At 32.8% G+C, this 26,879-nt stretch overlaps 2 protein-coding genes across 3 annotated transcripts; one reads left to right on the top strand and one right to left on the bottom strand.

The window, feature by feature from the left end:
• The first annotated feature begins 1,647 nt into the window (after positions 1 to 1,647).
• LOC108322264 (DNA-directed RNA polymerases II, IV and V subunit 9A) lies at positions 1,648 to 3,996 on the top strand. The gene is made up of 4 exons (XM_017554290.2): positions 1,648 to 1,778; positions 1,856 to 1,931; positions 2,252 to 2,410; positions 3,650 to 3,996. The coding sequence occupies exons 1-4, from the start codon at positions 1,750 to 1,752 to the stop codon at positions 3,728 to 3,730; spliced, it is 345 nt and encodes a 114-aa protein (XP_017409779.1). The 5' UTR covers positions 1,648 to 1,749; the 3' UTR covers positions 3,731 to 3,996.
• A 1,975-nt stretch (positions 3,997 to 5,971) lies between these two features.
• Positions 5,972 to 25,960, bottom strand: LOC108322302 (uncharacterized). Of its 2 annotated transcripts, none has more exons than XM_017554342.2 (25): positions 25,708 to 25,960; positions 25,346 to 25,460; positions 22,485 to 22,832; positions 22,193 to 22,347; positions 21,320 to 21,556; positions 19,340 to 19,449; positions 19,154 to 19,231; positions 18,943 to 19,049; positions 18,290 to 18,384; positions 18,097 to 18,212; positions 17,132 to 17,235; positions 16,972 to 17,049; positions 16,750 to 16,828; positions 16,422 to 16,590; positions 13,983 to 14,053; positions 12,356 to 12,436; positions 12,206 to 12,276; positions 11,514 to 11,610; positions 11,373 to 11,432; positions 10,096 to 10,150; positions 9,572 to 9,972; positions 7,618 to 9,477; positions 6,932 to 7,504; positions 6,790 to 6,848; positions 5,972 to 6,432 (listed from the first exon to the last, which is right to left on the bottom strand). In XM_017554342.2, exons 2-25 carry the CDS (start codon positions 25,390 to 25,392, stop codon positions 6,237 to 6,239), a joined length of 5,247 nt encoding a protein of 1,748 aa, XP_017409831.1. In that variant the 5' UTR covers positions 25,393 to 25,460; positions 25,708 to 25,960; the 3' UTR covers positions 5,972 to 6,236. The 2 variants fall into 2 exon arrangements, with proteins under 2 accessions (XP_017409831.1, XP_017409830.1); XM_017554341.2 differs by having other exon boundaries at positions 25,346 to 25,440.
• Positions 25,961 to 26,879: the final 919 nt, after the last annotated feature.

The following is a 26,879-nucleotide window of genomic DNA, read 5'->3' as shown; positions in this document are numbered from 1 at the left end:
GACTCATAAAAGAGAACATGTTTTCACACAAAAAAAAAAGTACAATTCAAGTTGGTGTGATGGTTTCATTTTTATCAAATGGTATTCTAAAAAATAATTTAATTATATTTTATGTGAAATTCGTTATGAGATTTTTAACCCATATTCATAAATTTAAGTTTGAGACTAAATATTTATTTGTGATTCAATTGTAACCGAACAACAAAGTGATAAGATCTACAAACTTTGTTAAAATTATACTTTAATATCATATTAAAAGACACAAAATAGGTTTAATCCCATCCTAAAAAATATACTTATAAGGAATATAATGAAATGTGTTATGATATGCGTGCTACAAAGAAAAAAAAGAATTATTGTTTAAGTATTTATAATATTTTAATTTTTTTTCTATATTGCATAGAAGGTAATTTTGCTAACAAAAACTAGCAAATTTAGATATTAATTATACGAAATATTTTTTATTAGTTTGAAGACTTACTTATAAGTAAGTTTTCTTTAAAAACTAGTTTTGGCTTCGATAGATTTTCATTTCATGGTATTATGAGTTTTGCGTTTATTATATTTTTCTTTCTCTTTTTATAATACTATCTTTTAAGAGCACATGATGAATGAACTTTTAAGTGCAAAGTTGATTCTGGTGTGTAAGTTTCATAATAATACATAAAAAACAATAACTTTAAAAAAATGGGAGAAAAAAGGTTTGAATTATATTAAAAAATTGAAAAAAAAGAAAATGGAATCATTCATTTTTTTATTGGTTATGTGATTGAATGTCGCTTGAAAAATCAAATTCATTTTAACTCTACAAAGTTTACAAAAAAAAAATATCACTTTTAAGTTAAATGATGTTTAAAGTGAATTTTATTTATAGTTGAATTTGAGAAAAACAAATATCAAACAGATTGATTAAACATTAAATAAAAGTTTAAAGTTGGTTTAAATGTTCCAAAAATTGTAGCATCGAAATATAAAAATGTGTGAATTGTGCATTATCATGCCCTGATAGTTTCGTGAAAGAAGAGGTGTAACTTGATGGATGAGAAAGAAGGATTGAATGGAAAACGTATTATCTTTATTTAAAGTTATGTGTCAAATTTCAATTGAATGTATTTAAAGATTATGTTATTGAATAATTTATGTTTTTTAATTGAATAATGTGTAAAACTTTGTAACCTTTCTCTTAATATTTATGTTATTGAACAATTGGAAGACTCAACAAATTGATTCTAATAACATTTTTGTATCCTTAAAGGAAAAGGAAAATAAAATTTATGAATAGTGACAATTAAAATAGGAGCTTTTTTCAGTAACACAAGAAAATATTTTTACATCTATTATTTTTTCCTTCAGGTGTTCACTAATATACGTAAGTTAATTACAAAAATATTATTATTTGTAATGAGAGGAAAAATATAATTTTTCACTAAGCTAAAGTACGATTAGGATAATAAAAACTAGATTTTATCAATAAGGAAATAAACTTAAAATTTAAAGCAGTTTAGTTTAGAAATTAAAACATAATTTTTATTTATTTCATAGAGTAGGAAATTTTATATTATCATGAAAATTGAAAAAAAAAAGGAGAGTTAATTAAAAATGTGTTTAGAAAAAGATTTAGTGTATTGTTCAAATTTTGGATGCTACATAACAGAGACAGAGGCGTGAGAGGGAAATTAGAAAGAGCAAAGAAAAGGAGCGAAGAAGAGCATCGAGTAGGATTCTTCATCCCTTCACATCGTTGCCAAGATGAGTACTATGAAATTTTGCCGTGAATGGTTTGTCCCCTCTTCATTTTCCTCTTCGATTTTCCCTCTTTTGAATTCTTTTTGTTCATTCATTGCTTCTGGTTCAGTAACAACATTCTCTACCCTAAAGAAGACAGAGATCAGAAGATTCTTCTCTACGCTTGCCGCAACTGCGACCATCAGGTTCTTCTCCTTTTCTTTTACCCCTTTACAGCTAATTTTTGTTTTGAAGTGTGGAACTCTGACGGACTGAAAATTCTCTTCATGTTTTTGCCACGTCAAGTACCCGTTTGCATTGGTTTATTTTGGGACCGAAAAAAAGTTTGATTTTTTTAGTAGAAAATAGCGATTATTTTATTGATTTAATCTCTACCCAATCATGGGTCAAAATGTTGGTTGTCTTTGTTTTGAAGAAAATGTTGAAAGGGGTTCTTTGCATTTCTGATATGAGTAATTTTAATGGGACATGTTTGTTTGACTAGTTTTTTTTTTTTTTTGTTCAGGAGGTTGCGGATAACTTCTGTGTATACAGGAATGAGATACATCATTCTGTTGGAGAGCGCACTCAAGTGTTGCAGGATGTAGCTGCAGATCCAACGCTTCCTCGGACCAAGTCTGTTCGCTGCACTCAGTGCAATCATGGTGAAGCTGTCTTTTTCCAGGTAAATTCCTGTTCTGTGTTTGAAACTGTGAAATTGTTTTGTTATTTTTGCAGTTTGCTATCTTGGTATTAGAATTAAGCAGAAGATAGATTGTAAAATGGTCCTTGCCAAGGTTAGGTCATATTGCAAGATTCTGATTTAGTTCCACATTGGATGGGTATCCCCTTCTTCCTTGTGTGTGTGTACATGGAGCGATGTGGAGGTAGAGCTGTGAAGATTTGAGGATAAATATTCATAAGTTTATTATTTCTTGCATATAGCACAATATTTCTGTTTTACACTATGCTGCTCTTTCTAGTCTTGACATATTGCACAAGGAGAGCAACTAATAAAGAGATTTAAGCCTTGACATTTATCTAATGTGTGTAAGTCTGTTTAGGGCTGTGAAAGTATATTGGCTATTGCATAGATAGCAGCCATGAGATATAGGTTATAAGTAGATTGTAAACCCTTTCTTGTGTTTACGTTGATATAGTTTGATAACCTTCATTATTTGGAAGTTTAGGCAGATTTACTTTAGAATGATTAAAGCATGAACAAGTTTGACTTCTATTCAGCATGGCTTGTGATGCTGCCTTAGTCTCCATCATTGTAGTATTCATGGTTCTGGGCAGATTGTTGCAGTGAATAAATTTCGACTTTTCTTTTTCTGGGAAAATATCGATGAATGTAGTACTGGGTATTTTTTTTTTGTCCCTGCAGTCATTTGTCAAATAAGAAACTAAGGGGATTTGTTTTCCTTTGCTAAATAGTCAGTGTTTTTGTGATATATAACACTTTATGTAAGGAGTTGCTTACTTGGTTGACTTGAAAATGCTAGAAGATCTTCGTGTTTCAAATGTTTCTTTTTCAAGTACTGATCATGTATGCTACAGATCTTGGTAAGATTTTATTCATGGTTTGGAAAGTAGGTCTTCCCATTCTATTTAATTCTTAATTATTTAAATTCTAAACTGATTTCTGCACTGAACACTAGACTCTAGTTTGGCACACCTTGATGAGGAACCTACTATCGGCTGCAAATGTCTATGCTAATACACCACCCTTTAAACTCTAAAATCATGTCTATCTGTCACTATAGATGATGCAGTTATATTGAATAGAAAAAGGCAAAATTCAATATAATCTTTTGAATTTAAAATGATGTACATTGTAGCCCTTTTGAATGCTTTTTTGGCAAAATTTTCAAACTGCATTTTAGTTACTCATGTGGCATCGCAATTTTTTTTATGTATTCAGGCAACAGCAAGAGGGGAAGAAGGAATGACACTTTTTTTCGTTTGCTGCAATCCAAACTGTGGATACCGATGGAGAGACTGAAATTTGAGCTTCTTCAGATGAAGGTTCAATACTGGGGAAATCCAATATTTGTTTTAGCCTATTTTGAAAAGTTAATCTTTTTATTTTTCTTGTCAAGTTTCTGAAAAGCTTTTGGAAAACAGAAACTACTTCTCAAATTTTAAGCTAAAGCAAAAAGGGCTATGTTGTCTATAGTATGACAGAGGAGAGAATGCATTTCTGAAAAGCTTTTTATTTTTGTTTTAACTGCAGTTTCTGATCTAATGATTAAAATAGTTAATGTAAAACTGTTGTTGGTCAGTGCTGATAACTTGTATGGATAGGCCTAAAACAAAGTGTCATGCTATTTTAAATTTTATTCAACATTTTCTAAATCTAAAATGAAGTGTCACTTCCTCGTACCAGAATTTTGTATGAAAAATACTTCACATATATTTACTTACACTTCTATTTTATTTTGTACACTATTTTCTTTTTATGTCTCTTCTGTTATATTTATTAGTTTCTCTATTTTCTTTTTGTCCTTTTTCTCATTTATTTCGAACTAACCCAAGTTATATATTTGGTTCCGAGACAATTTTTTTCATATCCAGAACTCATGATTCTTAAAATTGACTAAAATTTATTTGGTTGATGAACTATTTTTAAAAATATTTGTATAAATTTCCTAAAAGTTAAATAGTAACGTAATGTTTTCACCATAAATTTAACTGTCATTAAATTAATTAATAAGAGTACCTTGATGTTTTTATAACATTAAGAATGTTAATTGAGAAAAGTTATTTCCAACTTTCCAATAGAAATTATTTCGTGAAAAAAGTTAACAAAAGTGTACTTTTGGAAAACATGATTCTCTATTTTTTAAAATACAAACTGAATAGCAATAAATAAAATTTTAAATTTCATATATTAAAAAACAAGATAACGATTAAACCACGTTGCTAGAAGGTTTCCTCTTATTTGTATTTTTCTCTTTTGATACCTATCAACCGTTAACAAAAGATGAATAAAAACGAGAATTAAAACCTACGTTTTTGTTGTAGGGGGAACTAATGAGTAACAACGTCAACCATTGGGATTTTAACTTTCAAACAAGTTAGGCTCAAGTCTCTAAGTTTTCACAGACATAATTACATCATTATTTTAACAAAATATGATTAATTAAGTTTTACATACCTCACATGAATTTTAATATTTTTAATTCAGTTTTTATTTAAAATTATTTGATTGAGTGTTTAAAATAAATTTTATTTTTATCATTTGATTTTGATATTCAATAGTGATATGATAACTTTTTTTTATCTTTTTCATTGGCAATTTATCGATTAACGCCTCTGTTTCTTTTTCAATTTTATCGTTAATTCGTTTATTTTCTTTTTAAGAATAAGCTTATCAACAAAGAAATTGAAAAAAATAAACAAATTTATCAACTGATTAAAGATAAAAAAGACACTAATAACAACTATATTATCTCATGGACAATAAAATCAGTTAATTAAAAATAAGCAACATTTAATATATTTAATAACAATTTTTAATATTAAAACATTTAAATTTATGAAATTCATAAAAATATATAGTTTCTTTACACTCGGAATCTTGCACGATAGTAAGCATGTCTTAGCCGAAATGCAATCAAATATAATAAATATTTTTATTTTTAATTTATAAAAAGGATTGATAGACATTTTTCTTCTTTTCTTGTCCCAAACTGTCATTGCATTAATGTTTTTTAATCTAAATTTATTTAACTTTTTTAAATAAATAAAAAAAATCAAAATTCATATTAAAATGCATTGGTAAAAGCTAATGTTTAAAATTATAAGATCAATTTTAATTTTTAAATATTCCATCCAGCCTAAACCATTAACTTCTTTTTTAAGGGAACCTAACTTAATAGTTAAGTTGGTTGGGTTCAAATTTAGTAAGATATATAACACAAATCAATGTAATTCAATTCAAACTATTTGAATCAAGTCAAGTAAAAAATTAATGAAACTTAATCCAAAACCATCCATAAACACACCTAAGAGATATACTACTTCTTAAATAAACAACTAAATAACATGCCAATTACAAAAATAAAAAAATCAATTGTCAAAGAATCGAAACAGTAAAGACTTAAATAAAATACAAAAAGAATATTAGACTGAATTATGAAAAGTTAAGTTTAAAACAAAATTAAACTTACTTCATATCTTCATACTACAATTATCAAAATTGTATCGTATCGTTAGCAAATACCTCAACCTTACCCACAAATTCTAAATTCGAATTATGCATTTGCTATCAATGAGTTGTCTCTGTACAAACAATGAATGTAGCCGCAGGAATTTTCCACAGCATAATGCTACTTTATCCCGACATTCCTATGTCTATTCTCAGAGGCTAATTGAGAGAGCAAGAAAAAACTAATCCAAGGTACAATTAAAAAATATATATCTACAAAAAATATATGGGGGAAAATAACCAGCTATTATACTTTGGAATTAATGCTGGCCTGTGGCCCCAGAAAGAAAAGCTGGAGCTATAGAGGTGATAATGTTCGTGTGAACCATTCTGATAGGCGTTTGATTTTTGCTGAAATCTCGGCATCCTTTTCAAAAAAGGAAGTGGAATTAGCCAGTAAATTTGCCACATCGTGCTGCAGAGCCTCCAAACTACGGTAGTAATTGTTCTTCAGCCTTGACTGCACCAATTCAAGTGATATAGGAACAGGATACCTGCAAATTTAGCAGACATATTTACGATGTGCTTGGTTGGAGGAAAATAAAAGAAAGTGAGAGAGGGGATAGATTTTTTAATTTTCTTGTTTGATTCAAAATTTTGGATTGGAGGGGAAATTGAGGGAATTAAAACCCGAGCTATTTTTGTCTCCCATCCAATAACAGGAATACACTTTTGTAGTTTAACTGGAACAGACTAAATTACACCAAAATCTTATTTTACTCTGATCTCCTCCGTTACTATTTATAAAACAGCTATAATGATTTATTATCCATAACCTCGTCACGGTACCAAACAACGTAACATTTTCTTACGTTTCACAATTTCGTGCAAAAAGGATATAGATGGATTACCTGTTTATAAATTTGGACTTGCTTGAAATCTTCTTCAATTCATGCACTCCGTAACGATCCTGGATATTAATAAAAAAGAAGTAAATATTTACATCTACCTGCGCACAACCTCAACATTCTATAGGAATGTTTGGACAGATACCTGGACTGTGTTGCCTGACTGCAGTAATTTGGTGAGAGCAGATTGCAGTTTATTTCTCATGCTATCATCAATGTGAGGCTGTTCCCATACAGTTTCAGCATCAAAAAGCTCCCAAGGACTATGCAAATGCGTTTCAGTGAGGTCATTTTTGTACCGAACAGTACAGCTCTCCCATGGACTGTCTGAAAATTCAGAAGACTTGGCTTTTACGCACAAAATTCGACCATCCCACCAATTACCAGAGGAATTATCCTCACTTCTCCACCAAACCCTGCATTTATCCCTGCGTGTCCAATTTCTTTGCATAGCGGCATCAAACCTAGTTCTTTCAACTAGAAAATCTGGGAAATTAGTAACTTCAGGTAGGGTTAACTTAAAAGATTTCCCAACAACACTTGAATTAGGATCTACGAACTGAAGGGTCATTTTGCAGCAGCTATCACCAGATCCTGCGAGATGGGAATACTCCAGGCTTTGAACTCTACAATATTCTACAGCTCTTATATGTCCCTTGAGTGAATTCCAAGGCCCTGACTCATTTTTACGACAATAATCTATATACTCTTGGTGTCCCTGAAAAACAGATATTTTCATAGGTTAACACGTTCAAGTTTTAAAATTAAAAAAAAAAATCACATGTAAAAGTTTTAAAAATATGCTACTATCAGATAAATATTATGTGTAACCTGTCTCAAATATACAACTTCATCTCCCTGTTGTGGAATATATCTGCATCCTTCTTCATGGGTTGATAACAACAACCATGATACTTTCACATTCGATTGTAGTGATTTCCTTTTATTTACAGGACTAGTCTCACGAATATTATAACTAGATCTCCGACTCCTAGTAGACCTCAAACCAACAGTCAATTTTGAGCTAGAACCCCTTTCTTCTTCTGTGAGTTGTCCTCCACTTGTGGAAACATTTTGTGGACTTTTAATAATAGAATCTCCATGATGTCCTTGCAGCACTTTGCAATTATTCTGCTCATAGTTTGGGTCACAAGTAATTGGTTCCAACTCTAAGGAGCCATTGATATGAACAGCCTCATTTGTGCCATTACAGAAGTCTGCTGCGGTGTTGAAATTACTGTTGCTCCCATTTGAAGTAGATTCACCCTGGCCACCACTGTCAGCTAAATTAGCCACAGCCCTATGTGATCTTGACCTTCTATAAACCGCTTTATACATTTTATCTCTTTGTGCTTGTGGTTCTAGCAAATCCTGTGAAGTACTATTCTCTCTAATCTGAGGATCTATTTCTTGATATACATTCTCTCCCAGATTGGATTTATCTCTAGTGTTGTCATCCACAAGCACATGCTGTTCATCATTGTTCAAAGTAGTATTATCATTAGAGCTACACACAGTATTCTTTAGCACGGACGATTTTATTTCATGCTTGGATGGACTTTCAGGATCCCTTGCACCCCTTTTCGACCTTAGTTTTGTTGAAACAGAACAAAAACTAATATTTGGTTCAGGTAGTTGGTCAACCCCACTATAGCTGATTGAAGCAGGAACAGTATCCTGAGGAATCACATATGCTGGAATTAGTGATTCATCTTTGTCCCTGCAATTGCTGGAACCTATGATCTTTCCTCCATTAACGGTGGGATTAAAAGGCTGTGAGGTGGTAGTATCAGCACAATTTTCATTAATCTCTGCCAAACTATCAACCAGACTGTCATCATTTTGGGTTTCAAACTCAGGGGTTGGTGCACTAAAGTTCTTTTCCTCTTTCTCATGCCCACTACTAACATTCTGTTTCTCATCATGATTAGGACATTTTCCAGAGTAAGGATTTTCTTCCGATGGCACAGCTTCTCCCACTCTCATGGGTTTAGATGATCGTGCCCTAACCATTCCCCATTTAATTTTCCCCAGCAAATCTACATGGTCTTTGACCTGGCCAAGTTTTGGTTTATCTGTTCTTTCAACTGTAGGGTTACTTGTACTGCCAGAATAATAACCTGAATCCTTAAAACTTTGTCTGTTTTCATTAAAATCAGTAAGTTCTGGTATAGTTTTTGATGATGAGCCAGCCAACTCAGCCTGGTAATCAAACTCGTTTGTGGACTTGGATATATCACGAATTGGCAACTTCAGAACCAACCTCCTCTTGTTCATTGAATTCACACGAGTTTCAGTTAACTCATGAGATTTTGTGTCCTCTGATTCATAATAGGACACTTCTTTTCCCTTGGAATAATTCAATTGATCATTCTGTAAAGTTCCATCAGATTCATCACTGTCAATATTAGACTCTTGCAATGTTGATTCACTGTCTGAAAAATCACCAATCAAACTATCTTCATCTCCATCTCCGTCTGTCGGTGTACCAGTAATTTTAGAAAATAGATGAAGAGCATTGCGTGCAGCAGCCCTTTGAGGCCGGGAAGATTTAGATTTTGAAAATTTCCTTCTTGATATTTTTTGGCCACTTTTTCCCTTCCTACGTCTGCTACTCCCAATGGTATTGTCATCACACTCATCCAAGTTCCTCCTTTTCACACGTCTCCCAGAAGAAGTCATAATCTCAGTCTGTACAAAAAAAAAATATGGAAACCGGAATGATTTAAAGTTGTTACAAAATTAACAACCATTGTTCACTTTACAGTTTTCAACCTGTACTTACCTCAGTCTTCTGTTTTTTCCTCTTTGATCTACGGATGCTTTCCATGTGATTGTCTTCCCCTTCGCTGTTGTCTGTGCTGCACCCTGAATCACCAGAAGCATTGGAGGTTGAACATCCTTTCTCACCCTTAGAAGAGCAATCTTCAGTGACGTTATATTCTGAATCTGCATCATCGCTAAACACCTCAACTTCAGGTTCCCATTCCATAACATCTATAAACTCAGGCAGTGGTTCTGTAACCAAATCCAGGTCTGCCAATGGAAGCATGTGATAATCAGGGTCCAGATTGAAATCAGGACCAACAGCAAGCCTTAGCGATGATGGACGCCACTCAAGGCCTAATGCTCCTAATCTTCTTTGCTGAAATTCACTCTGATAAGGTTCAGGGTATGGTATCATTGCTGAAAGTTTAGCAGCATAAATAATCAACAATTGATAAGATTACATGACGGATAAAGAAATGGCTAAGAAACACCACAAGGAAACAGGTATATGTAAATAATAGATCCAAGAAAACAAGTAACCTGAATCACAAAGCAAATCTTGCACATTCCGTCGATACGGGACAATTTGAGTTTCCTGAGTTAAATTTCATTAGTTCTTCAAATTAGAAAGCATGTTGTACGATAATAGATAAAGCATGCATTAAAACTTAACCCACAATATCAAATAAAGTCATTTTTAACAAAAGGGCCCACCCACTAAAAAGCTTCTTATGTGTACCTCTACAAATTTATCATAAGCATAGCCAGTGAATGTATCCCCAGATGCATCAGTTAATGTGCCAGTGTGAATTAAATTATTCACTACACTTTAATAGCTTTACAAAAGGCTTTTATATTTTTAAGACTCCAAACTTTTCCCCTTCTGAATTCAAGTCAGATATTTTGAACCCAAATACTCTTTTTTTACTTTCAGAGTTCAGCTCCTCTAAACTGATACCGTGGGAGTCACTTTAGACGGAAAAATGAGGAGTTATTTTATAGCCATTAATTGAAAAATTTACAGTCCATATTCAATCAACGACACAGTCTATATATATTTACAAGCGTTTGAATAAAATTTCATCCGATGTATTTTTAATCAATTTCATCCAATATATAACTTCCCAATTTTCCCTCTATACAGTAAAACCCTCACGTTATACAAACCATTTTTTTTTTGCATTAATTGTTTTTTAAAAGGTTTTGGCCAAATTAACTTGTACTTTCCTTTTTATAAACAATGACCACGTACACCAAGAAGTTGGTTTTCTAAATGCATTAAGAAGAATCTATGTTCAGGATTGGTTTTTCCCAAAATGACTTCTTGATTCCCCTCTCCCCACCCCTAACCTAACCCAAATGATAAATTGATACATAGGTAACAAGCTAAAAAAGATGTTCTAACCTAATAAAAACTAACACTACTAAATAGTAGCTGTGTTATGTCTTGACTGTTATTAAGATGCACGTTGGATTCTACATGAACAATTCAAATATTTTTTATTGTATTTTTTTAATTTTTAAACTTCCATACCAACACTGATCTGAATACTACAATAATTAGATATCATTTTGTATTGTGTTTAAAATGACTTATGATAACTTTTTAAGCATGAATTCTCCCGTCATTTAAAATTTTTATTTTGTTAACTTTAGATTAACTTATATATATATATATATATATATATATATATATATATATATATATATATATATATATATATATATAATCTGAAACACATGTTGTATCTGTACATCTTAGGATCTAACAGATTCACAAATGAAAAGAAAGAGTAGAAAACAAGTAATCAACTAACCTGGTCTAGTACATTACCGTGGGTGTCTTGAATCAGAGGTCGATAATCACCGAGAAAGAACTAGAAATATTTTGCAGACTGCATTAGTACCAAAACAGGACTAAAGAAAAGAGAACCATACTAGCATAATAACATATGCACCTGATCATATTTGGCATCTTTTTGGGACTCGCCTTGACCTGTGCTTAATATATATAGTTGACCAACATCATCCGAAAGTATAATTGATGTCCCATCTCTAGGTGATAATAAAATAAATTTCAACAATCAACGAGTTTTTATAAATCAGAAAACTAGAAGATTAAGTCCAACAAATCATGATGTCTTCACCAGTCAATGTTATTTAAATTTATTAGAAAACAGCATTCAGTGCCAGAGGGTGATCTAGCATCGTATTGCAAATTGCAACCTGTATTGATTACAAACAATGGATTCAATTTCAACAGGCACTGATTTAAGTGGGAAAGACATTGGAAATTCGACAAGTCAATTTTATGCAAGTCACAAAAATGACATTAGGGACCAAAATTTTAATTTACCCAACAATAAATATGTATTAAAAAAGATCATACAAAAGCCACATTCTCAGAAAAATATCTAACTTACATATCATCTTTAAAGTAATTTAATTTTAATGTTTTGAGGAAATAGAAATGATTTTGAAATCCATATAATAAAGTGTTGTAAACAACAATAGTGTACACAATTCTTTCCATGAGTATCTCAAATTAACAACTGTAAATTATTATGAGAACTTCTTTGAGAAAAAATAAAAATAAAAATATTTATGCAAAATAAAGTTCTGGGCCTAGTTCATTAATTTTTGTACTTACGGAGAAAATTTTCCATCCACCAACTTGAAACGTGATATCTCATATATCTGGATAGGCATGCCCTCCCATATCTATAGTCAGAAAACGAAGTTATTCAAAATATAGAGAAAGGCCTAAAGAGAAGTGAGATAAAGGTAATTGATGACTCACGTCCCAAACAATAGTTCTTCCATCATATCCAGCACTCATAGCTATTCGGGGATTGAAAGGATGAACATCCAGAACATATGTCTAAAGTGAAAACAACCGAAACAAATTAAACCAGATAGACCCAAGAAAAAAAAAAACTATGCATCCAAAATTATGAAGTTTTCTCTTTCAGCAATTGTCTTAGGACCAAGAGAAAAAACTTGGCATGTCATCAGAGAAAAAAGCATAAACTAAGCAACAGAAAAGGGAACACGAAAGCAGAGGCTAATCAAAGATTGACAATGAAACTCTTCACTTTGATCAAATTCCTCCTGAAGACAGTGACTTTCACAAGTACTAAAATCATTCTTGATATTATAAAGTTCAACATCAACAACTTTATTTTATATAATACTAAAAAACTAGTCATCCATGTTTTAACATGTTTGAACCTTGTTACCCTAGCTAACTGATATTCTCCCTTGAAATAGAGTACAGCTTCAATATACTCTACTTATTTCAAGCCCATTGAAGACATCTGTTGTATCAAGTTTGTTATAGGCATTTTATCAGCTGTTCTTTTACAGCTTTATTTCTTTTCTTTCTGTATACAAAGAGAACCCTTGTTATTCTGTATGCAACCAACAGCCAGTGTGGTTAGCTAATTCCTTAAGGTCCCATGTGATAGTCATTAGAATATTGTGATATGTGTTCATTGATACGTCAAGAATGCACCATATCAATTTTTAATATATTCAGATAAAGGAAATTCCAAAATTGTTTGTTATTTTTTATGTTGGTTAGGTAGGATCACCTTCAGATAGAAGGTCCAGTTCTAGATATTGTCTTCTTATTGATGGAACTTGATTTTTTGGTGGAGCAAGACACATCTAGTGTTGAAGTTGCAACACATGACATATATACTTCAACTTGAGAAGGAGTGTAAAAGATATAATTTGATCTTAGTAATAAGAGAAATATGAACAACTGGTAATTAGGGATATTCTCCATTGTTACCCATTATTCGGCTTTCCCTATATTGTACTTTGAATGATTAATAAACAAAGTATTTGCATGTAACAACCCACAATTCACAACAATAGAGAAACTCTTTATAGGACCTATAATGAACTCCGGAAACTGCTCTTAAGAGATCATCCAGCATAGTAAAAGATATTTTTAAAGATAAAATGAAGATATTATAAAGACATTTCCTAGGTGTTCTAACAGACCTTACATTCATTCTCATTCCCAAAGACTGTAAATGAGTACTTAAAACTTGGTATGAAAAGGCTGGATAAACATGAAGTTCAGAAAATATGTCAATAAATCTCTTCCAGAGGTGCACACATCCTAACAGTAAGAAAGAAGTTTATGTTTGTATCCAAACTAGTAGAAAACAAATACTTATAGATGTAATCATAAATGATAAGATCAATCATTTGAAACATTAATCAAATTATACTCTAAATCCTAAGCAACTTCTGAAACAAAATCTGAAACACAAAACTTGGCATCAGATAACATGCTTGAGTTACATATCACATAAAAAGCCAGAGTCTCACATCATACGTTATATTTACAAAAGAGTAAAATGATATCAAACCAAAGTAAGAAGAGAAACCAAAACCAACAATTAAACACTTACAGATTCAGTATGCCCAGTCAATGAGTGTACTAAGCTTCCGTCAGATGCATTCCAAACACAAATTCTGCAATCTGCAAGAATATCATGCAATCAGATAAAATAATAATCTTCTAGCTTCAAAATCATGAAAGAAGATTACAACGGCTGCAGCATTATCCTGACACTTGCACAAGAGTTGTATGATAACAAGAACAATGCTTAAGTAATTAAGGGTTTGCTTAGTAAAGAAAATGATTTTACATTTTCATCACTTGTCCTATTACTGATAACAAAAGAAGCTAGTTTTTTCAAACATTTGCACGTCAAAGGATGAAAACACCGAAAAGTTGAAAGTTGTTTTCACTCTTTCCTCTTCAAATCAAATATCTAAACACAAAAAATAACTTGAAAACAATGTGGTGGTTATGAAATCTTTTAATAAAAATATACAGTAAAAAAAGTCTTTTCAAACCAAGACAGCCCCAACTATTCATAAAGTGATTTCAGATATTCAAAAAGGTGAGACCTCGTCCAGTGAAAAGAAAAGGCTAAAGACTTAACCCTTTAAGCTAGATAGATAAAAAAAAAAAAGCAGCTTTATTGAAGCTGTACAACAAATAATTAACAACTACTTTAACACTTCCCCTCAAGGCAGACTCAAAGACTTAGTTAGAATGTCTATAAGCTAGTCATTAAAGTTGTTGAATTTAGTAATACGTTCCTTGGCAGTAGTTTCTCCTTAAGAAAATGAGAATTGATCTTTGTGTTTGGTTCTCTCATAAAACACTAAATTAAACGCAATATGAGAGCTGCATGTTTTATCATACTACAAATTCATGTGCTTAACTTCACAAAATTTCAACTCTTAAAGTTGTTTAATCCACACAAGTTCGGAAGAGGACAAAGCCACAAATCTATATTTAGCTTCTGCAAATAGTCAGCCCAAATTGCATCACAATACTCTCACATTTGAGTATTTCCCTTCTCCTCATTCAATAATTCCTGTTTTAGAGTCTTTATCACACATCTTAGAATGGAAATCACAACATTACAATGGTCAATGTGATGATTATGTATGAATAGACTATTAACAACTCCATCTGCACAAGAAAATCAGGTCTTAGAATAGGGAGATAAATGAGTTTTCTCACCAGCCTCATATATCTCTCTAAATGTGGAAAAAGTTTTACCTTGGTCTACTGTTAACTTCTGATTTGGATCCACATGATTATCAATGGGCTTGAAATTTGCCAAATCTATCTCTTCCAACTTAATAAAAAATAAAAAACTTATTTTCTATGCAAATATTACAACACATTCCTTTTTGGCAGAGCTTCCGCCAATGCCATCGTTAGAATTGTCGTTGTCATCGCTGCTACCACCTCTAGAGCTTTTTGTCTTATTGTTCTCTTTTAATTAAGAGAGGGCTCAGGAATCTCTGTTTTTTACTTAAGCATGGCTCCATTAAGCAATGTTGAGCTTATAACTTTAGAGATACATGAACTACATGTTGAAATTGGAAGTCCCACATCGACTAGAAATAATGTCAATTTACAATATATATGTGGATGCAAACCATACTTTACAAGTCATTTTGTAAAGTTGAAATAGACTTAAAGTCCATGTCTTAACATGGTATCAAAACCATGGGTTAGAGTCTATCCTAGCGAAGTTTATTGTTTGTTGGGTCTATTGTTCCTCCCACTATCGGAATCACTCATAGTGTCTAGTCCCACATTCGAGATGTATGTCTCTACATGACGAGACTGTGTTGGAAGTCTCATATTGACTAGATTGGTAAGAAATTATCTTATAGTCTAAGTTAGTGATATTGTTATTACAAGAAATTATATCACTAGAATTGCTCAATTAAAAAACATTTCTTCAGTCAATTTCAAACCAACGATCTTGGCTATCTAAAATACTTTATCGGTATGGAAGCGGCATAATAAAAAAAGGTATTATATTTTCACAAAGAAAATATACTCTTGAAATTTTGGAAGAGACATGGTTGGAAAATTGCAAGCCCATTAACAGTCTATGAACTCAAATCAAAAGTTAATGAGACCAAGGAGAGATTTGCTCAAACCCGAAGAGATGTAGGAGATTGATGGGAAACTCATTGATCTCACTATTGTAGTGGATGAACACTGGTGAACAGTGCAATATGGTGGATGGCAGCAGACAGCACCAGAAACTCAACCAAAATAGGAGACAAGATATATGGGGTTCAACCCACTCTAATACCAAGTTGAAGACTAGATTTTGGTGAAAATGTTGAGTGAAGAAGCACTCAGCCACATCCCTACTTATAATCATTCAGATTGAATTACATTTAAGAGCAAAAATTAAACCGTGTAGCTATATTGGATAATGATAAGCCATTATACATAAATTTTCCTTTTTAGCTATCCTATCCTACACATTAATTCCCTAGGATTAGAAACAAAACCAACTAACCCATAATAGCTGCAAGAACAAAGCGGTTGTCAAGGCTCCAAACAATCATATTTACACCACGTGGAGTTGGTAGAATTCTCTGACGAGGACCACCTCTATGAGGTTGAGGAGGAGTAGGTGGAGGTGGAACTCTTAGATGATATGCCCGTGTCCAGCGACCACTTTTTCCCTAAATGGAATAATTTTAACAAATTGAAATATAAAGTAGCACTCACTATCCAATAACCATTAGCTTTGGCAATTTGAATAAAAATGAAGGCCAACAACTCTAACTTTCTGTTAAAGAGAAAGATAAAGTAGAAGGAAATCATATTTGATGAAGACTTACATGTGATCTACGAGATCTAGGAATCCATATTATAGCACTCCCATCACGAGAGCAGGTAACTATATTATCATGATTCAACCTGGAATAAAATATAGTCACTCAGATATTAGATCATAGAGAAGGCACAGAAAATTAAGAATATAACATTTCATGTTGTGAAAAGTAAAGAAGGGTGCCAGCAGTTAGATCATTTTAGAAGCTATTTCTAATTCACAAACACACCAGGAATTTTTAAATTTGGGAATATTTTCCTCCTTCCAAGTTTCTGTTGTGCAAAACCGGGATGCAACTGCACAACCACTGCAAAATAAGGAGTGGCAGACATCAGCATGCTAAAGTTTCCTTTATCAATGATCACAACAAACTTCTGCAACATACTAACCTGAATTGCACATAATTCACATCATTCTCATGGCCAGATAGCACGTCTATCTCATGATTTGGTTGGTCACTATCATCTGTGCTAAGTTTACAAGCATTCCAAACCTGACAAACCCTTTAGGTTAGCTTAAAAAATTGTGAAGCTGGATATCTTGAACAAAGTTATGTTTGGCTTTCATCATTTTATACTCACCATATAGATGTCATCAATATGTTTGATAACAGATGGATAAATATTATATACCAAAAAGGTTCAAGCACCTCAAAACTATTTGTGGGGTAAATTTCAGGTCCAAAAAAAGTAACCAACTGTATGTGTTCTTAGCACTAAAGAAAATGCCCAATGACCATGTCTAGGTGGTCAGAAAATGGTTCAAAGCTAGGCTAGTAACACACAGGCCCTAACAAATGATTGAGAGAGTGGGACGAGGGATCATGTAGCACTAATCAACATGCAGTGATGTTTATCATAAATGGACAACAGAGGCTTGAACAGGGATAGAAAAAGACTTTTACTAATAGAAAAGGAATATCTTCTGATTCTTTGAGGTTATTTTTTCCTCAAACCATCAATTCACAAACTCGCCAGAACATCGACAGAAAGGTTAAAGAACAAAAGTGTAAGAAATAAATACAAATTAGTAGCACTAATCAACATGCAGTGATGTTTATCATAAATGGACAACAGAGGCTTGAACAGGGCTAGAAAAAGACTTTTACTAATAGAAAAGGAATATCTTCTGATTCTTTGAGGTTATTTTTTCCTCAAACCATCAATTCACAAACTCGCCAGAACATCGACAGAAAGGTTAAAGAACAAAAGTGTAAGAAATAAATACAAATTAGTAGTTTCTAAAAAGCAAATAGAGCCAACATTTACCTTAAGCAGTGAATATTAAAGAGTTATTTTTCCATGTCTCTTAACTACAGGTAAGCGCTTACAAACACAGACACACAAACACATACCCTAGCAAGATTGTCAGAGCTACCAGTTACAAAGACAGTTCCATTAGCATTATATGCACAGCAAAAAATCTGATGGCTCTGTGGTACAGTACTTGAAGATGGGCCACTGCTCTTCCCTAAAGCCAATAAGGTATCCCAAATTAGTTCTTTTCACCAATAAATCAATCAATAGTTCACAAAAGAATCAACTAACCAATTACAGAATCTGAAGGCCTTGGAATATATAATCTTGGACTTGACTGGGTATACCTTGCATCCCATATCCTACAAGTTCCATCATCAGAGGAACTGCAAAGTAAACAAAATATCATGTTATTTATAACAGAAAACCATGAATGTCGAAGGGTGAGGATCATTCACATAAATCATGCCAGAATAATGAATGCAGACAAAAACATGTAGCCTGAAGCTGAAAGGGAAAACTCCAGTGTCATAATCACAAAACTAGCATCAGCAGTTCAAAGTATCACTAGAAGAAATCAAAGAATCGTGATAATCATTTGGTGGAACAACCCAACTGACATGGATCATCTCTCAGTACACAATCATTAACAACTAAAATAAAAGGAAAAATAGGAGAGCTTTCATCAAGAATTTGATAAACAAATGAAAGAGACAGTTACGAACTTCACTGTATGCAATAATAGCAGGATGATATACAGTTCACATAATTGCATTGCATGTCTACTGCACTGAGAAAGCTTGCATGTTATTTCAACAAATTGTAGTTAAATATACATCACCACTGAATTGGCACCTTCAATGTTACTGACATGACATAGCATTCACATTTCTGGGAATAAGATTATACTATCAACTCCTTTTTTCTCTGTGCAGAAAACTTACGATAAAAGCTGGTATACAGCATTTGGTCTGGGACTAAATGCTATGGCAGTAACAGCTCCAGTATGTCCCCGCAATACCGATATTGGCAAGCCATCTGGCAAGCGCCACTATGAAAATGAAATAGTCAAACATAATGTAGCCAAAAAAAATGCCTGGGAGAAGGGATAAAAAAAGGAAAACAATAAACTTGTTTAGTGACATGAAATCTTACAACTCGAATGACACAGTCATTTGACGAGGATGCAACTAAAGCATTGTTTGAACTCACGGCCAAATCAGTGATGTCACCCTATTAAATAGAGCATGTAGTTCAATCTATTGGCTAACAAACATTAAGGCAATGTATATATCTATACAAACAGAAGGATACATATTTATAGTACAGAAACAGACTCACATCATGTCCACGGCAACTGGCCAAACAATATGCAGTTTCCATTGACCAAACCTTTACAAGTCTGTCATCTGAACCAGTAATCACATACCTTCCAGACCGATCAAATATAGCTGTAGAGCATATGTTAAACTAAACTCAGTTGCATGTCAAAAAGCAGCAAGCCTCCAAAAAGACATGAAAAAACCAAATGGAATACCCAAGACTAAGATAGGGCAGAATGAATTCATCCAATCTTGGAAAAGATATACAGTAATTGAGTTCATTCAAAATGTCCAAAATATTTGGAAGGAGGGGAAACAAGAATCTCCAGTGTGTTATTTTAGAGCAGTTTATTATTCATTTTAAGTGTACCCAATAGCCACTTTACCCTCTTAAGATTTTCCTGTCCTTTAAAAAAAATCTCTCCTACCCACAAAACATATCTCAGAAACCTAAACACAATAACCACACCTTGTTGTGCATCTGAAGTATTATTTGACAGAAATAGAAACAAGTCATAGACTTGGAGACAAACATGTTAAAAAAAAAAAACAGGACTTTGGAACTTCTCACCTTACCAAATAGAAACAATCGCAGGGTTCTAGAGGATATATCCAAATATGGGATTGATGGAACCATTGTAAAGTATAAGAAAATGTTGGTGGCCAAAGAAACCTATGAATGTTAGAAGTCTCGTATCGGCTAGAGATAAAGCCATTACAATATAAAAGTGGATGCAAACCTCACCTTACAAATAGGTTTTGTAAGGTTGAATTCGACTTAAAGTTCACTTCTTAAGATAGTATTAGAGACATGGGTTAGAGTATATCCTAGCGAAGTTTGTTATTTATTGGGACTATTGTTTCATCCGCTATCAAACCACTCATTAAAGTTTAGTCTCAACGCTCAAGATGTATATGTCTCGACATGAACGGTGTGTGTTCCCTCGTTGACTAAAGATAAGGTGAGTTTACAGTATATAAGTGGGTATAAACCTCACCTTACAAACTGATTTAGAGTCCACCTTATAGGAACCTTCCTCAGGGAAAGTAGTGTGTTTGCTACTGTATTTTCCTACATCATTCAATACTCAAGAGGCTAAATTGATTTGTCAAAAAAATAAAAGCAACTCTACAAGTTGTATTTAATCCAATCCTCCATGAGCGAAAACATAGAGATAGATTGTCATTTTGTTAGAGAAAAAGTTCTTAGGTAGCATTTGCAACAAACTTTGTTCATTTGTCATATATGCTCCAATTTGAAGGGAAGTATAAGAGATCTTATTAGATATTTGTAAATAGGAAATCTTGTAATTTGGATACTTTTTAAATTTCCTTAATGTATTCCTTATTGTCCTTTGACTATAAATAAAGATTGAATGCGTGTAACAAGCACAATTCTTGTAATCCCATTTATTCCTGTCAGAATCCTATGATTTATGTTGCAGCTAATATTTCTCTGTACAGTTTTAATTACATAACTAGGAATTAATTGCATTCCATATTTAAGAGGATAATTAGAATGATTAATAGGCTAACAGTATAGTTAATATTTATTGTATACGAACCAATGATCATGAATTGTAGGAATAGATTATATCCATCAATAAATTAGGATTTTCGGTTATTGTGTCTTTGTATTCTATTTAAGAGCAATTGTTTCTCTATCAATGATGTCAAAAACAGTTTTCCTGACATTTATGTATATGTTCTACCAAATCTGAATACAATCCCTAAAACACTGCAGATAATTTAAATCACCTTTACTGCTTTTATGAGATTATTGTTTCCCTTAATTTTTCTCCCAAGTTCAGTTTCTTTACTTTCAAGAGGTGGAAAATGGAGCTTTGGTTAATGTTAACCAATGGATGTGTCTACTATAATCACTACAGGAAAAGGAAAGGAAACAAGAACACTTTTCATTTCAACAAGTGTACTACTAAGTTAAACAAATAGGTCTAAATGTATGCTCAAGTGTTTACTACTGTGTAAAATAGCGTACCACAATAAACAGCATTGCGGTGTCCTCTTAACCTCTTGATATTTTTCATTTTTTGCACCATGGTAGAAGGTTTTGCGATGGCATAGCATGCAGAACGTATAGATGGTGCACGGTGATGTCTTGGGAAACCACCCCCGATTTCCCTCAAATTAAGCCCATGAACTTGATTGACTTTCATATGAGGCCAGCGCATGTGAGGAGGTGGCCGTTTGACTTCTTTCATTTTATCCCTATCATCTGTAGTAGAGAAGCAATATAATCAACAAAGAATTTATAAAGAAATGATAGATACAAATGCAAAAGGAAGAGAAATTATCTTAAGCTAAACCAAGAATGAAATGGAGGGAAAAAAGAACACAACACATGCAGCAGCCAAAGCCAAACACTACCCTATGCCAAAGACACCCCATTAAAAAACCATTAGCAGAAGATAAAGAAGCCAAAAAGAAAAAGAACACAGCACATGTAATGCAGAAGACAAAGTCAATCTGTCAAGAGATCTACCAAAAAGACCAATTGTAGAATATATCAAAGAAGATAGGAGAAATAATCCCAAACGAACTTAAGCAATACACTGTCAATAAAATTTCTAACATCTAACATTATTTACAACCACATGCACCAAACAACAGCAAATCAAGAACAACCCCAAAGCCTTTTGGCACCCAAAATCTCTAAAGTAACAAGCAGTTACTTGTGGAGATTCTTAGGGCAAACCCAATTTTCACCAAAAGCACCAATCAATTTACTACACAGAAGAAAATTTTCATTTTTTCCATAATTAACAATCAGTAAATTCATAGTAAGAATTTTCAAACCACCTAAAGTGTGAAAAGTAGATAATGATTTAAAGAAAAAACGAAGAACACGTACAGCTCAGCAGTGAAAATGAACCACTTCCTAAAAGTGTAGGTACATCAGCCGCATTTGGGGCATTTCCAAGATTCATACCCAGTGATGGAATGGTTGTACTTAATAACAATTGCTTTAAAAGCTTTACCAGGTGATCCCTCTCAATATGAGGATACCTGTATAATATTTAATTACAACATCAAAGAAGATATTATAAAGAGGAGTGGTGCATAAAGGAGGATACCCATATAATAGTTAATAATTAACTATAAATCACCTAAAAATCATAAGGAGATGGGATGCATAAAAATACCTCTCCACTAACATATTGTAATTTAAAGGGAATGATAGACCATCATCATCTTTGTCTCCACTACATGCTCCAGTCTTTGAATACCACGCATGATACCTTCTAGGCAAAAGTTCATGCTCAAGAAGCTCATTCCAAAATTGTAAATAAGTTTTATGGCATGGCCCAGCTGAAAGAAAGTGCATAATGAGAAAATAAACTTCCCTAAGGTCAATATCCACATCCATGTTATGATTCTGACATGCCGTGTCATGCTCAGCTTTCTTAGGCATCTTACTGGAAAAGGTCAAATGTTTCATATTAATGGGAGGTGCATGGCCAGAAGGAGCATACTTCTGCAAAGCCATATTCCTGTAAAGCGCCAGAGGAACAAATAAAATACTAATCATATAAATTGTACCTATAATTGAGTAAAATAGTGATAATAATTTAATAAAATAATTAAACATTAGTAGCATACAGAGAATGATAACATGCAGAGAATGGCCAAATTCTAATTTTGATTTCATTTATCAAGAAAGAATATAGAATAAAACATTAGAAGCATTTTCTTTTGCGTACTTGTTTCCCATGATTCCACTGTCCCAAGAAAAGCAATGATAATTATCAATTTCCATCCTATCATACCTTCACCCCAAACACACAAATATTATTTTTATCACAAAATTAAGCAGTTAAGCAAGAGACATGACCAAATAGCAGCTAAAACCACCAACCCTGTCTAATACTAACAGCCTTGACAATACAGTTGTAAGATACACACAAGGGCTTCCCAATGTCACCTAAACCCCACAAGCAAAATCCATGAAGTCCAAGTCGCAGAAAAAAGGTTGCAATTGCACAAAGGCTTAACCACGATATGAATAACATCGGAAAACAAAAAAAAATGTTTAAATGAAAATACAGCTTATTTATCCTCGTCCCCGAGAAAACAATGTCATTTTTCAGAGGAAGGGTTCCTTTGCAGAAGAGAGAGAGTAATCTCCATCAGAGACAAAGACTGCCTTGCTGGAAATGAAAAGAGAACAAATAAAATGGAATGCCACAAATAAAATTCAAGACCTTCACAAAGAAGGTAAAGTATGATCCAAATATAAACCAAGTAATCATCTCCTCACAAGTTTGTTGAACTCTTAATTGTTTCAAGCAGGAAGGTGTAATGAAATGAGAGAACAGTGAGAATGAGATCACACTACCCTTACAAACATAGACAGGGAGGAAAAAAGATCAAACTAAAGCAGAGTTTGAAGGTTTTGACTAAGTCAGCAGTAACCACCCCAATACTTTAGTACTGGTCTAGAAAAAGTCTGTTGTGCCTGCTGTGCTACCAGCAGACCCTCTCATCTATGATCTGGGGACTAGGAAGCCTCCTTCATCCCAAATCCTACCACGCATCACAGCAAATAATCCCATGTGTTAATGGTAAACCCTCAATTTGCTTTGACTTTGAGGAACACAGAACACTGTCCTTGCTTTGCTTTCAATCAACAAGTCCTCTGCATCAAGGTGTAGGTCCTTAACATCTAACTCCAAAAAATATAATTTTTTTGGAAATAGATCCAAAACCTGCTAAAGTATTTGCCTACAGAATGCACTTTGGATGATGGCATTGGCATAATAACAAGCATGAATTAAAAACAGGACAATATATTGTACCCCTCTTTTCTCATGCATTTCTCAGCTACCACTGCTTATAATGTATCACCTAAAATTGTCAAAACATCCTTCACATTACATGATCTAGCTATCAAAAAATTTTAATTAAGAAATCAACCTCCTTCGAAAGTAAGCATTTTCAATGAAATTGTGTCAGAGATGTCATATTAACTAAAGATAAAGTCAAATTATAATATAAAAATAACAGTAAATCTCACCTTAAAAGTCAGTTTTATAAAATTGAGTTAGGTTTAAAAGTACTTTCTAATATGATAACGTCTATTCTAACAAAGTTTGTTAAGCCTATCGTGTCACTCATTATTAGGCCACTATCATACCATCCACAAATATTCAGTCCCACGCTTAAGATGTCAAGTACTTGGCATGATGGAGTGTGTTGAAAATCCCACATTAAATAGATGAGGTCAGATTACAATACATAAAGGGAAGAAAAATTCACTTTACAAGCTGTTTTTGTAAAGTTGAGTTAGACTTAAATCTAATTCCTAATAAATTGTAAGTGAACTTTTTGTAAAGCCATAAGTAACTCAATCACAGTACAAAGAAGATATTCAGATTCTGTAATCTTTATTTACTTTCAAAGAGATGAACCAGCAAGCACATTTTTCCAAATTGATACTCTAGCATTCTGGTGCCCTTTTCCACTCCACATTCATAATTAAGGTTGCATACATCAACCCTCCCCAAACCCCACTAGGTGCCTCATCAACTGAGTTGCCCACTTTATCCCTCATCCAGCATACCTTACCCACATTATATGTAGCATATGGAAATGCTCAAGCATCAGAAAACCCTTAATTGTTCAAGCAACACATTGCCCAAAGCTACTAGCCCTTCAAATATTTCAGTTTAAAACAGCAACTTCCACTCCAGTGCATGGTCAGCCATCAAATCCAAAACATTTGTCAACATAAAACCTATCCAGCATACACACATAAAAGTCTACACATAGAACCGAGGTAGGGGTCAGCACACAAGTAATTAAGCACCAAAATGTCAGTCCTACATTCACACTCAGAAACTACTCAAATTAAAGCAAATGATCTGCAACATTAGACATTAAATGAAAACAAACATTCTCCATTTTGCAAAGAAATTCTCCCACTTAAACTCAAATTCCATTCAGCATCAATCAAACCGGAGAGTAATTAAAACTCAAAGGGAGAAAACAAAAAAAAAAAACTTACAGAAGAGTAACAAGTTCAACCAGAGAAGCACTCTCCAGAACTCTCATCTACACCTCTGAAACCCTGACCCTCCAGAGAATCCATCACACATTCCTCTGCACCATTAAAATAAACCCTAAATTCAACGTGACAAAGCTTAAAAACCACACAAACCAACCACAACACGCAAAAAAAAATGGCAAAAAACAACCAATTGAAGAAAATTCAACACACGCCAAAAAGAACATCAATCCATGGGAAATCTGGAACCAATTTTTTTCAAATTGTAAGAACAAAATAAATAACTTTTATTAAAATCAGTTTCATCATTGGATAGTGTATGCATAAGAATAAATAAACAGGGTTGTTCTTGGATGCTATACCTTGAGAGGTTGAAGAAGTGAAATTTGAAAAAGAGTAATGGTATCCGGGCCAGTCAAATTCCGCAAGACGTGTCGAGTGTGAATCACGCGACACAATGCGAATTAAGATTTCAAAGACAAACTCTGCTGCGTATTGTTTTTTCAGTATCTACCATAGGAGTATGATGTGGAGAGGCACAGAAACAGAACGGGGCAAGGAATGAGAGAGAACGACCAAAGAAGAGAAGGGATTGAATCAAACGATGCGTTTTATGTCTTTCGGTACCTCCTGGCACGGCGTAAGAGTACATTTCTCAATAAAATAATAATTTTAGACATTGTTTTAATTTCTTAAATTTAAAATTAATTTAATCTAGTTTAAGATGTAATTTAAAAAAAACTAAAGTAATTACAGGTTAAAAACACAACAAATCAGAATAAATTTTTTGTTACTGCTAAAAATTTTAAATGTTATTGAAATTATAAAACCTAACTATTTTAAATTTTGCATACATATTTTAATACAATTTTTTGTTTAAATTTAGTTTATGTTTTTAGATAGAGTTATTTAGATAAAAAATACACATCAACTACTACTAAGTTTTTATTAATAAAATAAAAAATTATATAAAGATCATTGACTTTTTTACGTTAAAAGTTGACAATTGAAAATGCCGTTAATAACTAACTGATAGGAAGTATCTAAAGTGGAGAAAGTAATGGGTGAAGCTTTGAACCTTGAAAAGTTAAATACTTTTCCTTCTAATATTTATATTTTATTCTGAGAATTTATTATTTTTATTATAAAACAAGGTATAAATATATATTAATTTTTTTATCAATATTAAATATTATAGATAGTTGTGGCGGTAAAAAATAAAAATTATTAATAATTTTAAATTTTAATAAAAAAATGGGGAATGATAAGTATAAGAGATAAATGTGACATGACAATAAATTTTAAACCAATAATTATTTTATTAATGTGCTTATGAATATAGTTTCATACAAATATGAATTTATTTGACAATTTCGGGTTTTGATGTCGTGCTACGGTCATCAGATTTTTTATTTTGAAACAAAGATGAAAATATTTTTGAAATACAATCATGATTAAAATGTCATCTGTTTCCGTAACACTTGCGCCACTGTTGCTACTGTTAATTACTTCTGTTCATCCATTCTTATGATTT

Source organism: Vigna angularis, chromosome 4, assembly GCF_016808095.1.
Source record: "Vigna angularis cultivar LongXiaoDou No.4 chromosome 4, ASM1680809v1, whole genome shotgun sequence".
Classification (NCBI taxonomy): Eukaryota; Viridiplantae; Streptophyta; class Magnoliopsida; order Fabales; family Fabaceae; genus Vigna; species Vigna angularis.
The sequence above is the reverse complement of the archived record's forward strand: the minus strand, read 5'-3'. Positions and strand labels throughout refer to the sequence as shown.

Excerpts from the sequence above, each read along its gene's own strand:
- LOC108322302 (XM_017554342.2), bottom strand. The coding sequence starts at position 25,392 with ATGAGAGTTCTGGAGAGTGCTTCTCTGGTTGAACTTGTTACTCTTCT. Across the intron at positions 21,557-22,192 it reads TTCATTTTCACTGCTGAGCT|ATGATAGGGATAAAATGAAA; the intron begins GTACGTGTTCTT and ends TCTCTACTACAG. Across the intron at positions 6,433-6,789 it reads AAGTCCAAATTTATAAACAG|GTATCCTGTTCCTATATCAC; the intron begins GTAATCCATCTA and ends CTAAATTTGCAG.
- LOC108322264 (XM_017554290.2), top strand. The coding sequence starts at position 1,750 with ATGAGTACTATGAAATTTTGCCGTGAATG. Across the intron at positions 1,932-2,251 it reads GCCGCAACTGCGACCATCAG|GAGGTTGCGGATAACTTCTG; the intron begins GTTCTTCTCCTT and ends TTTTTTGTTCAG. Across the intron at positions 2,411-3,649 it reads GTGAAGCTGTCTTTTTCCAG|GCAACAGCAAGAGGGGAAGA; the intron begins GTAAATTCCTGT and ends TTATGTATTCAG.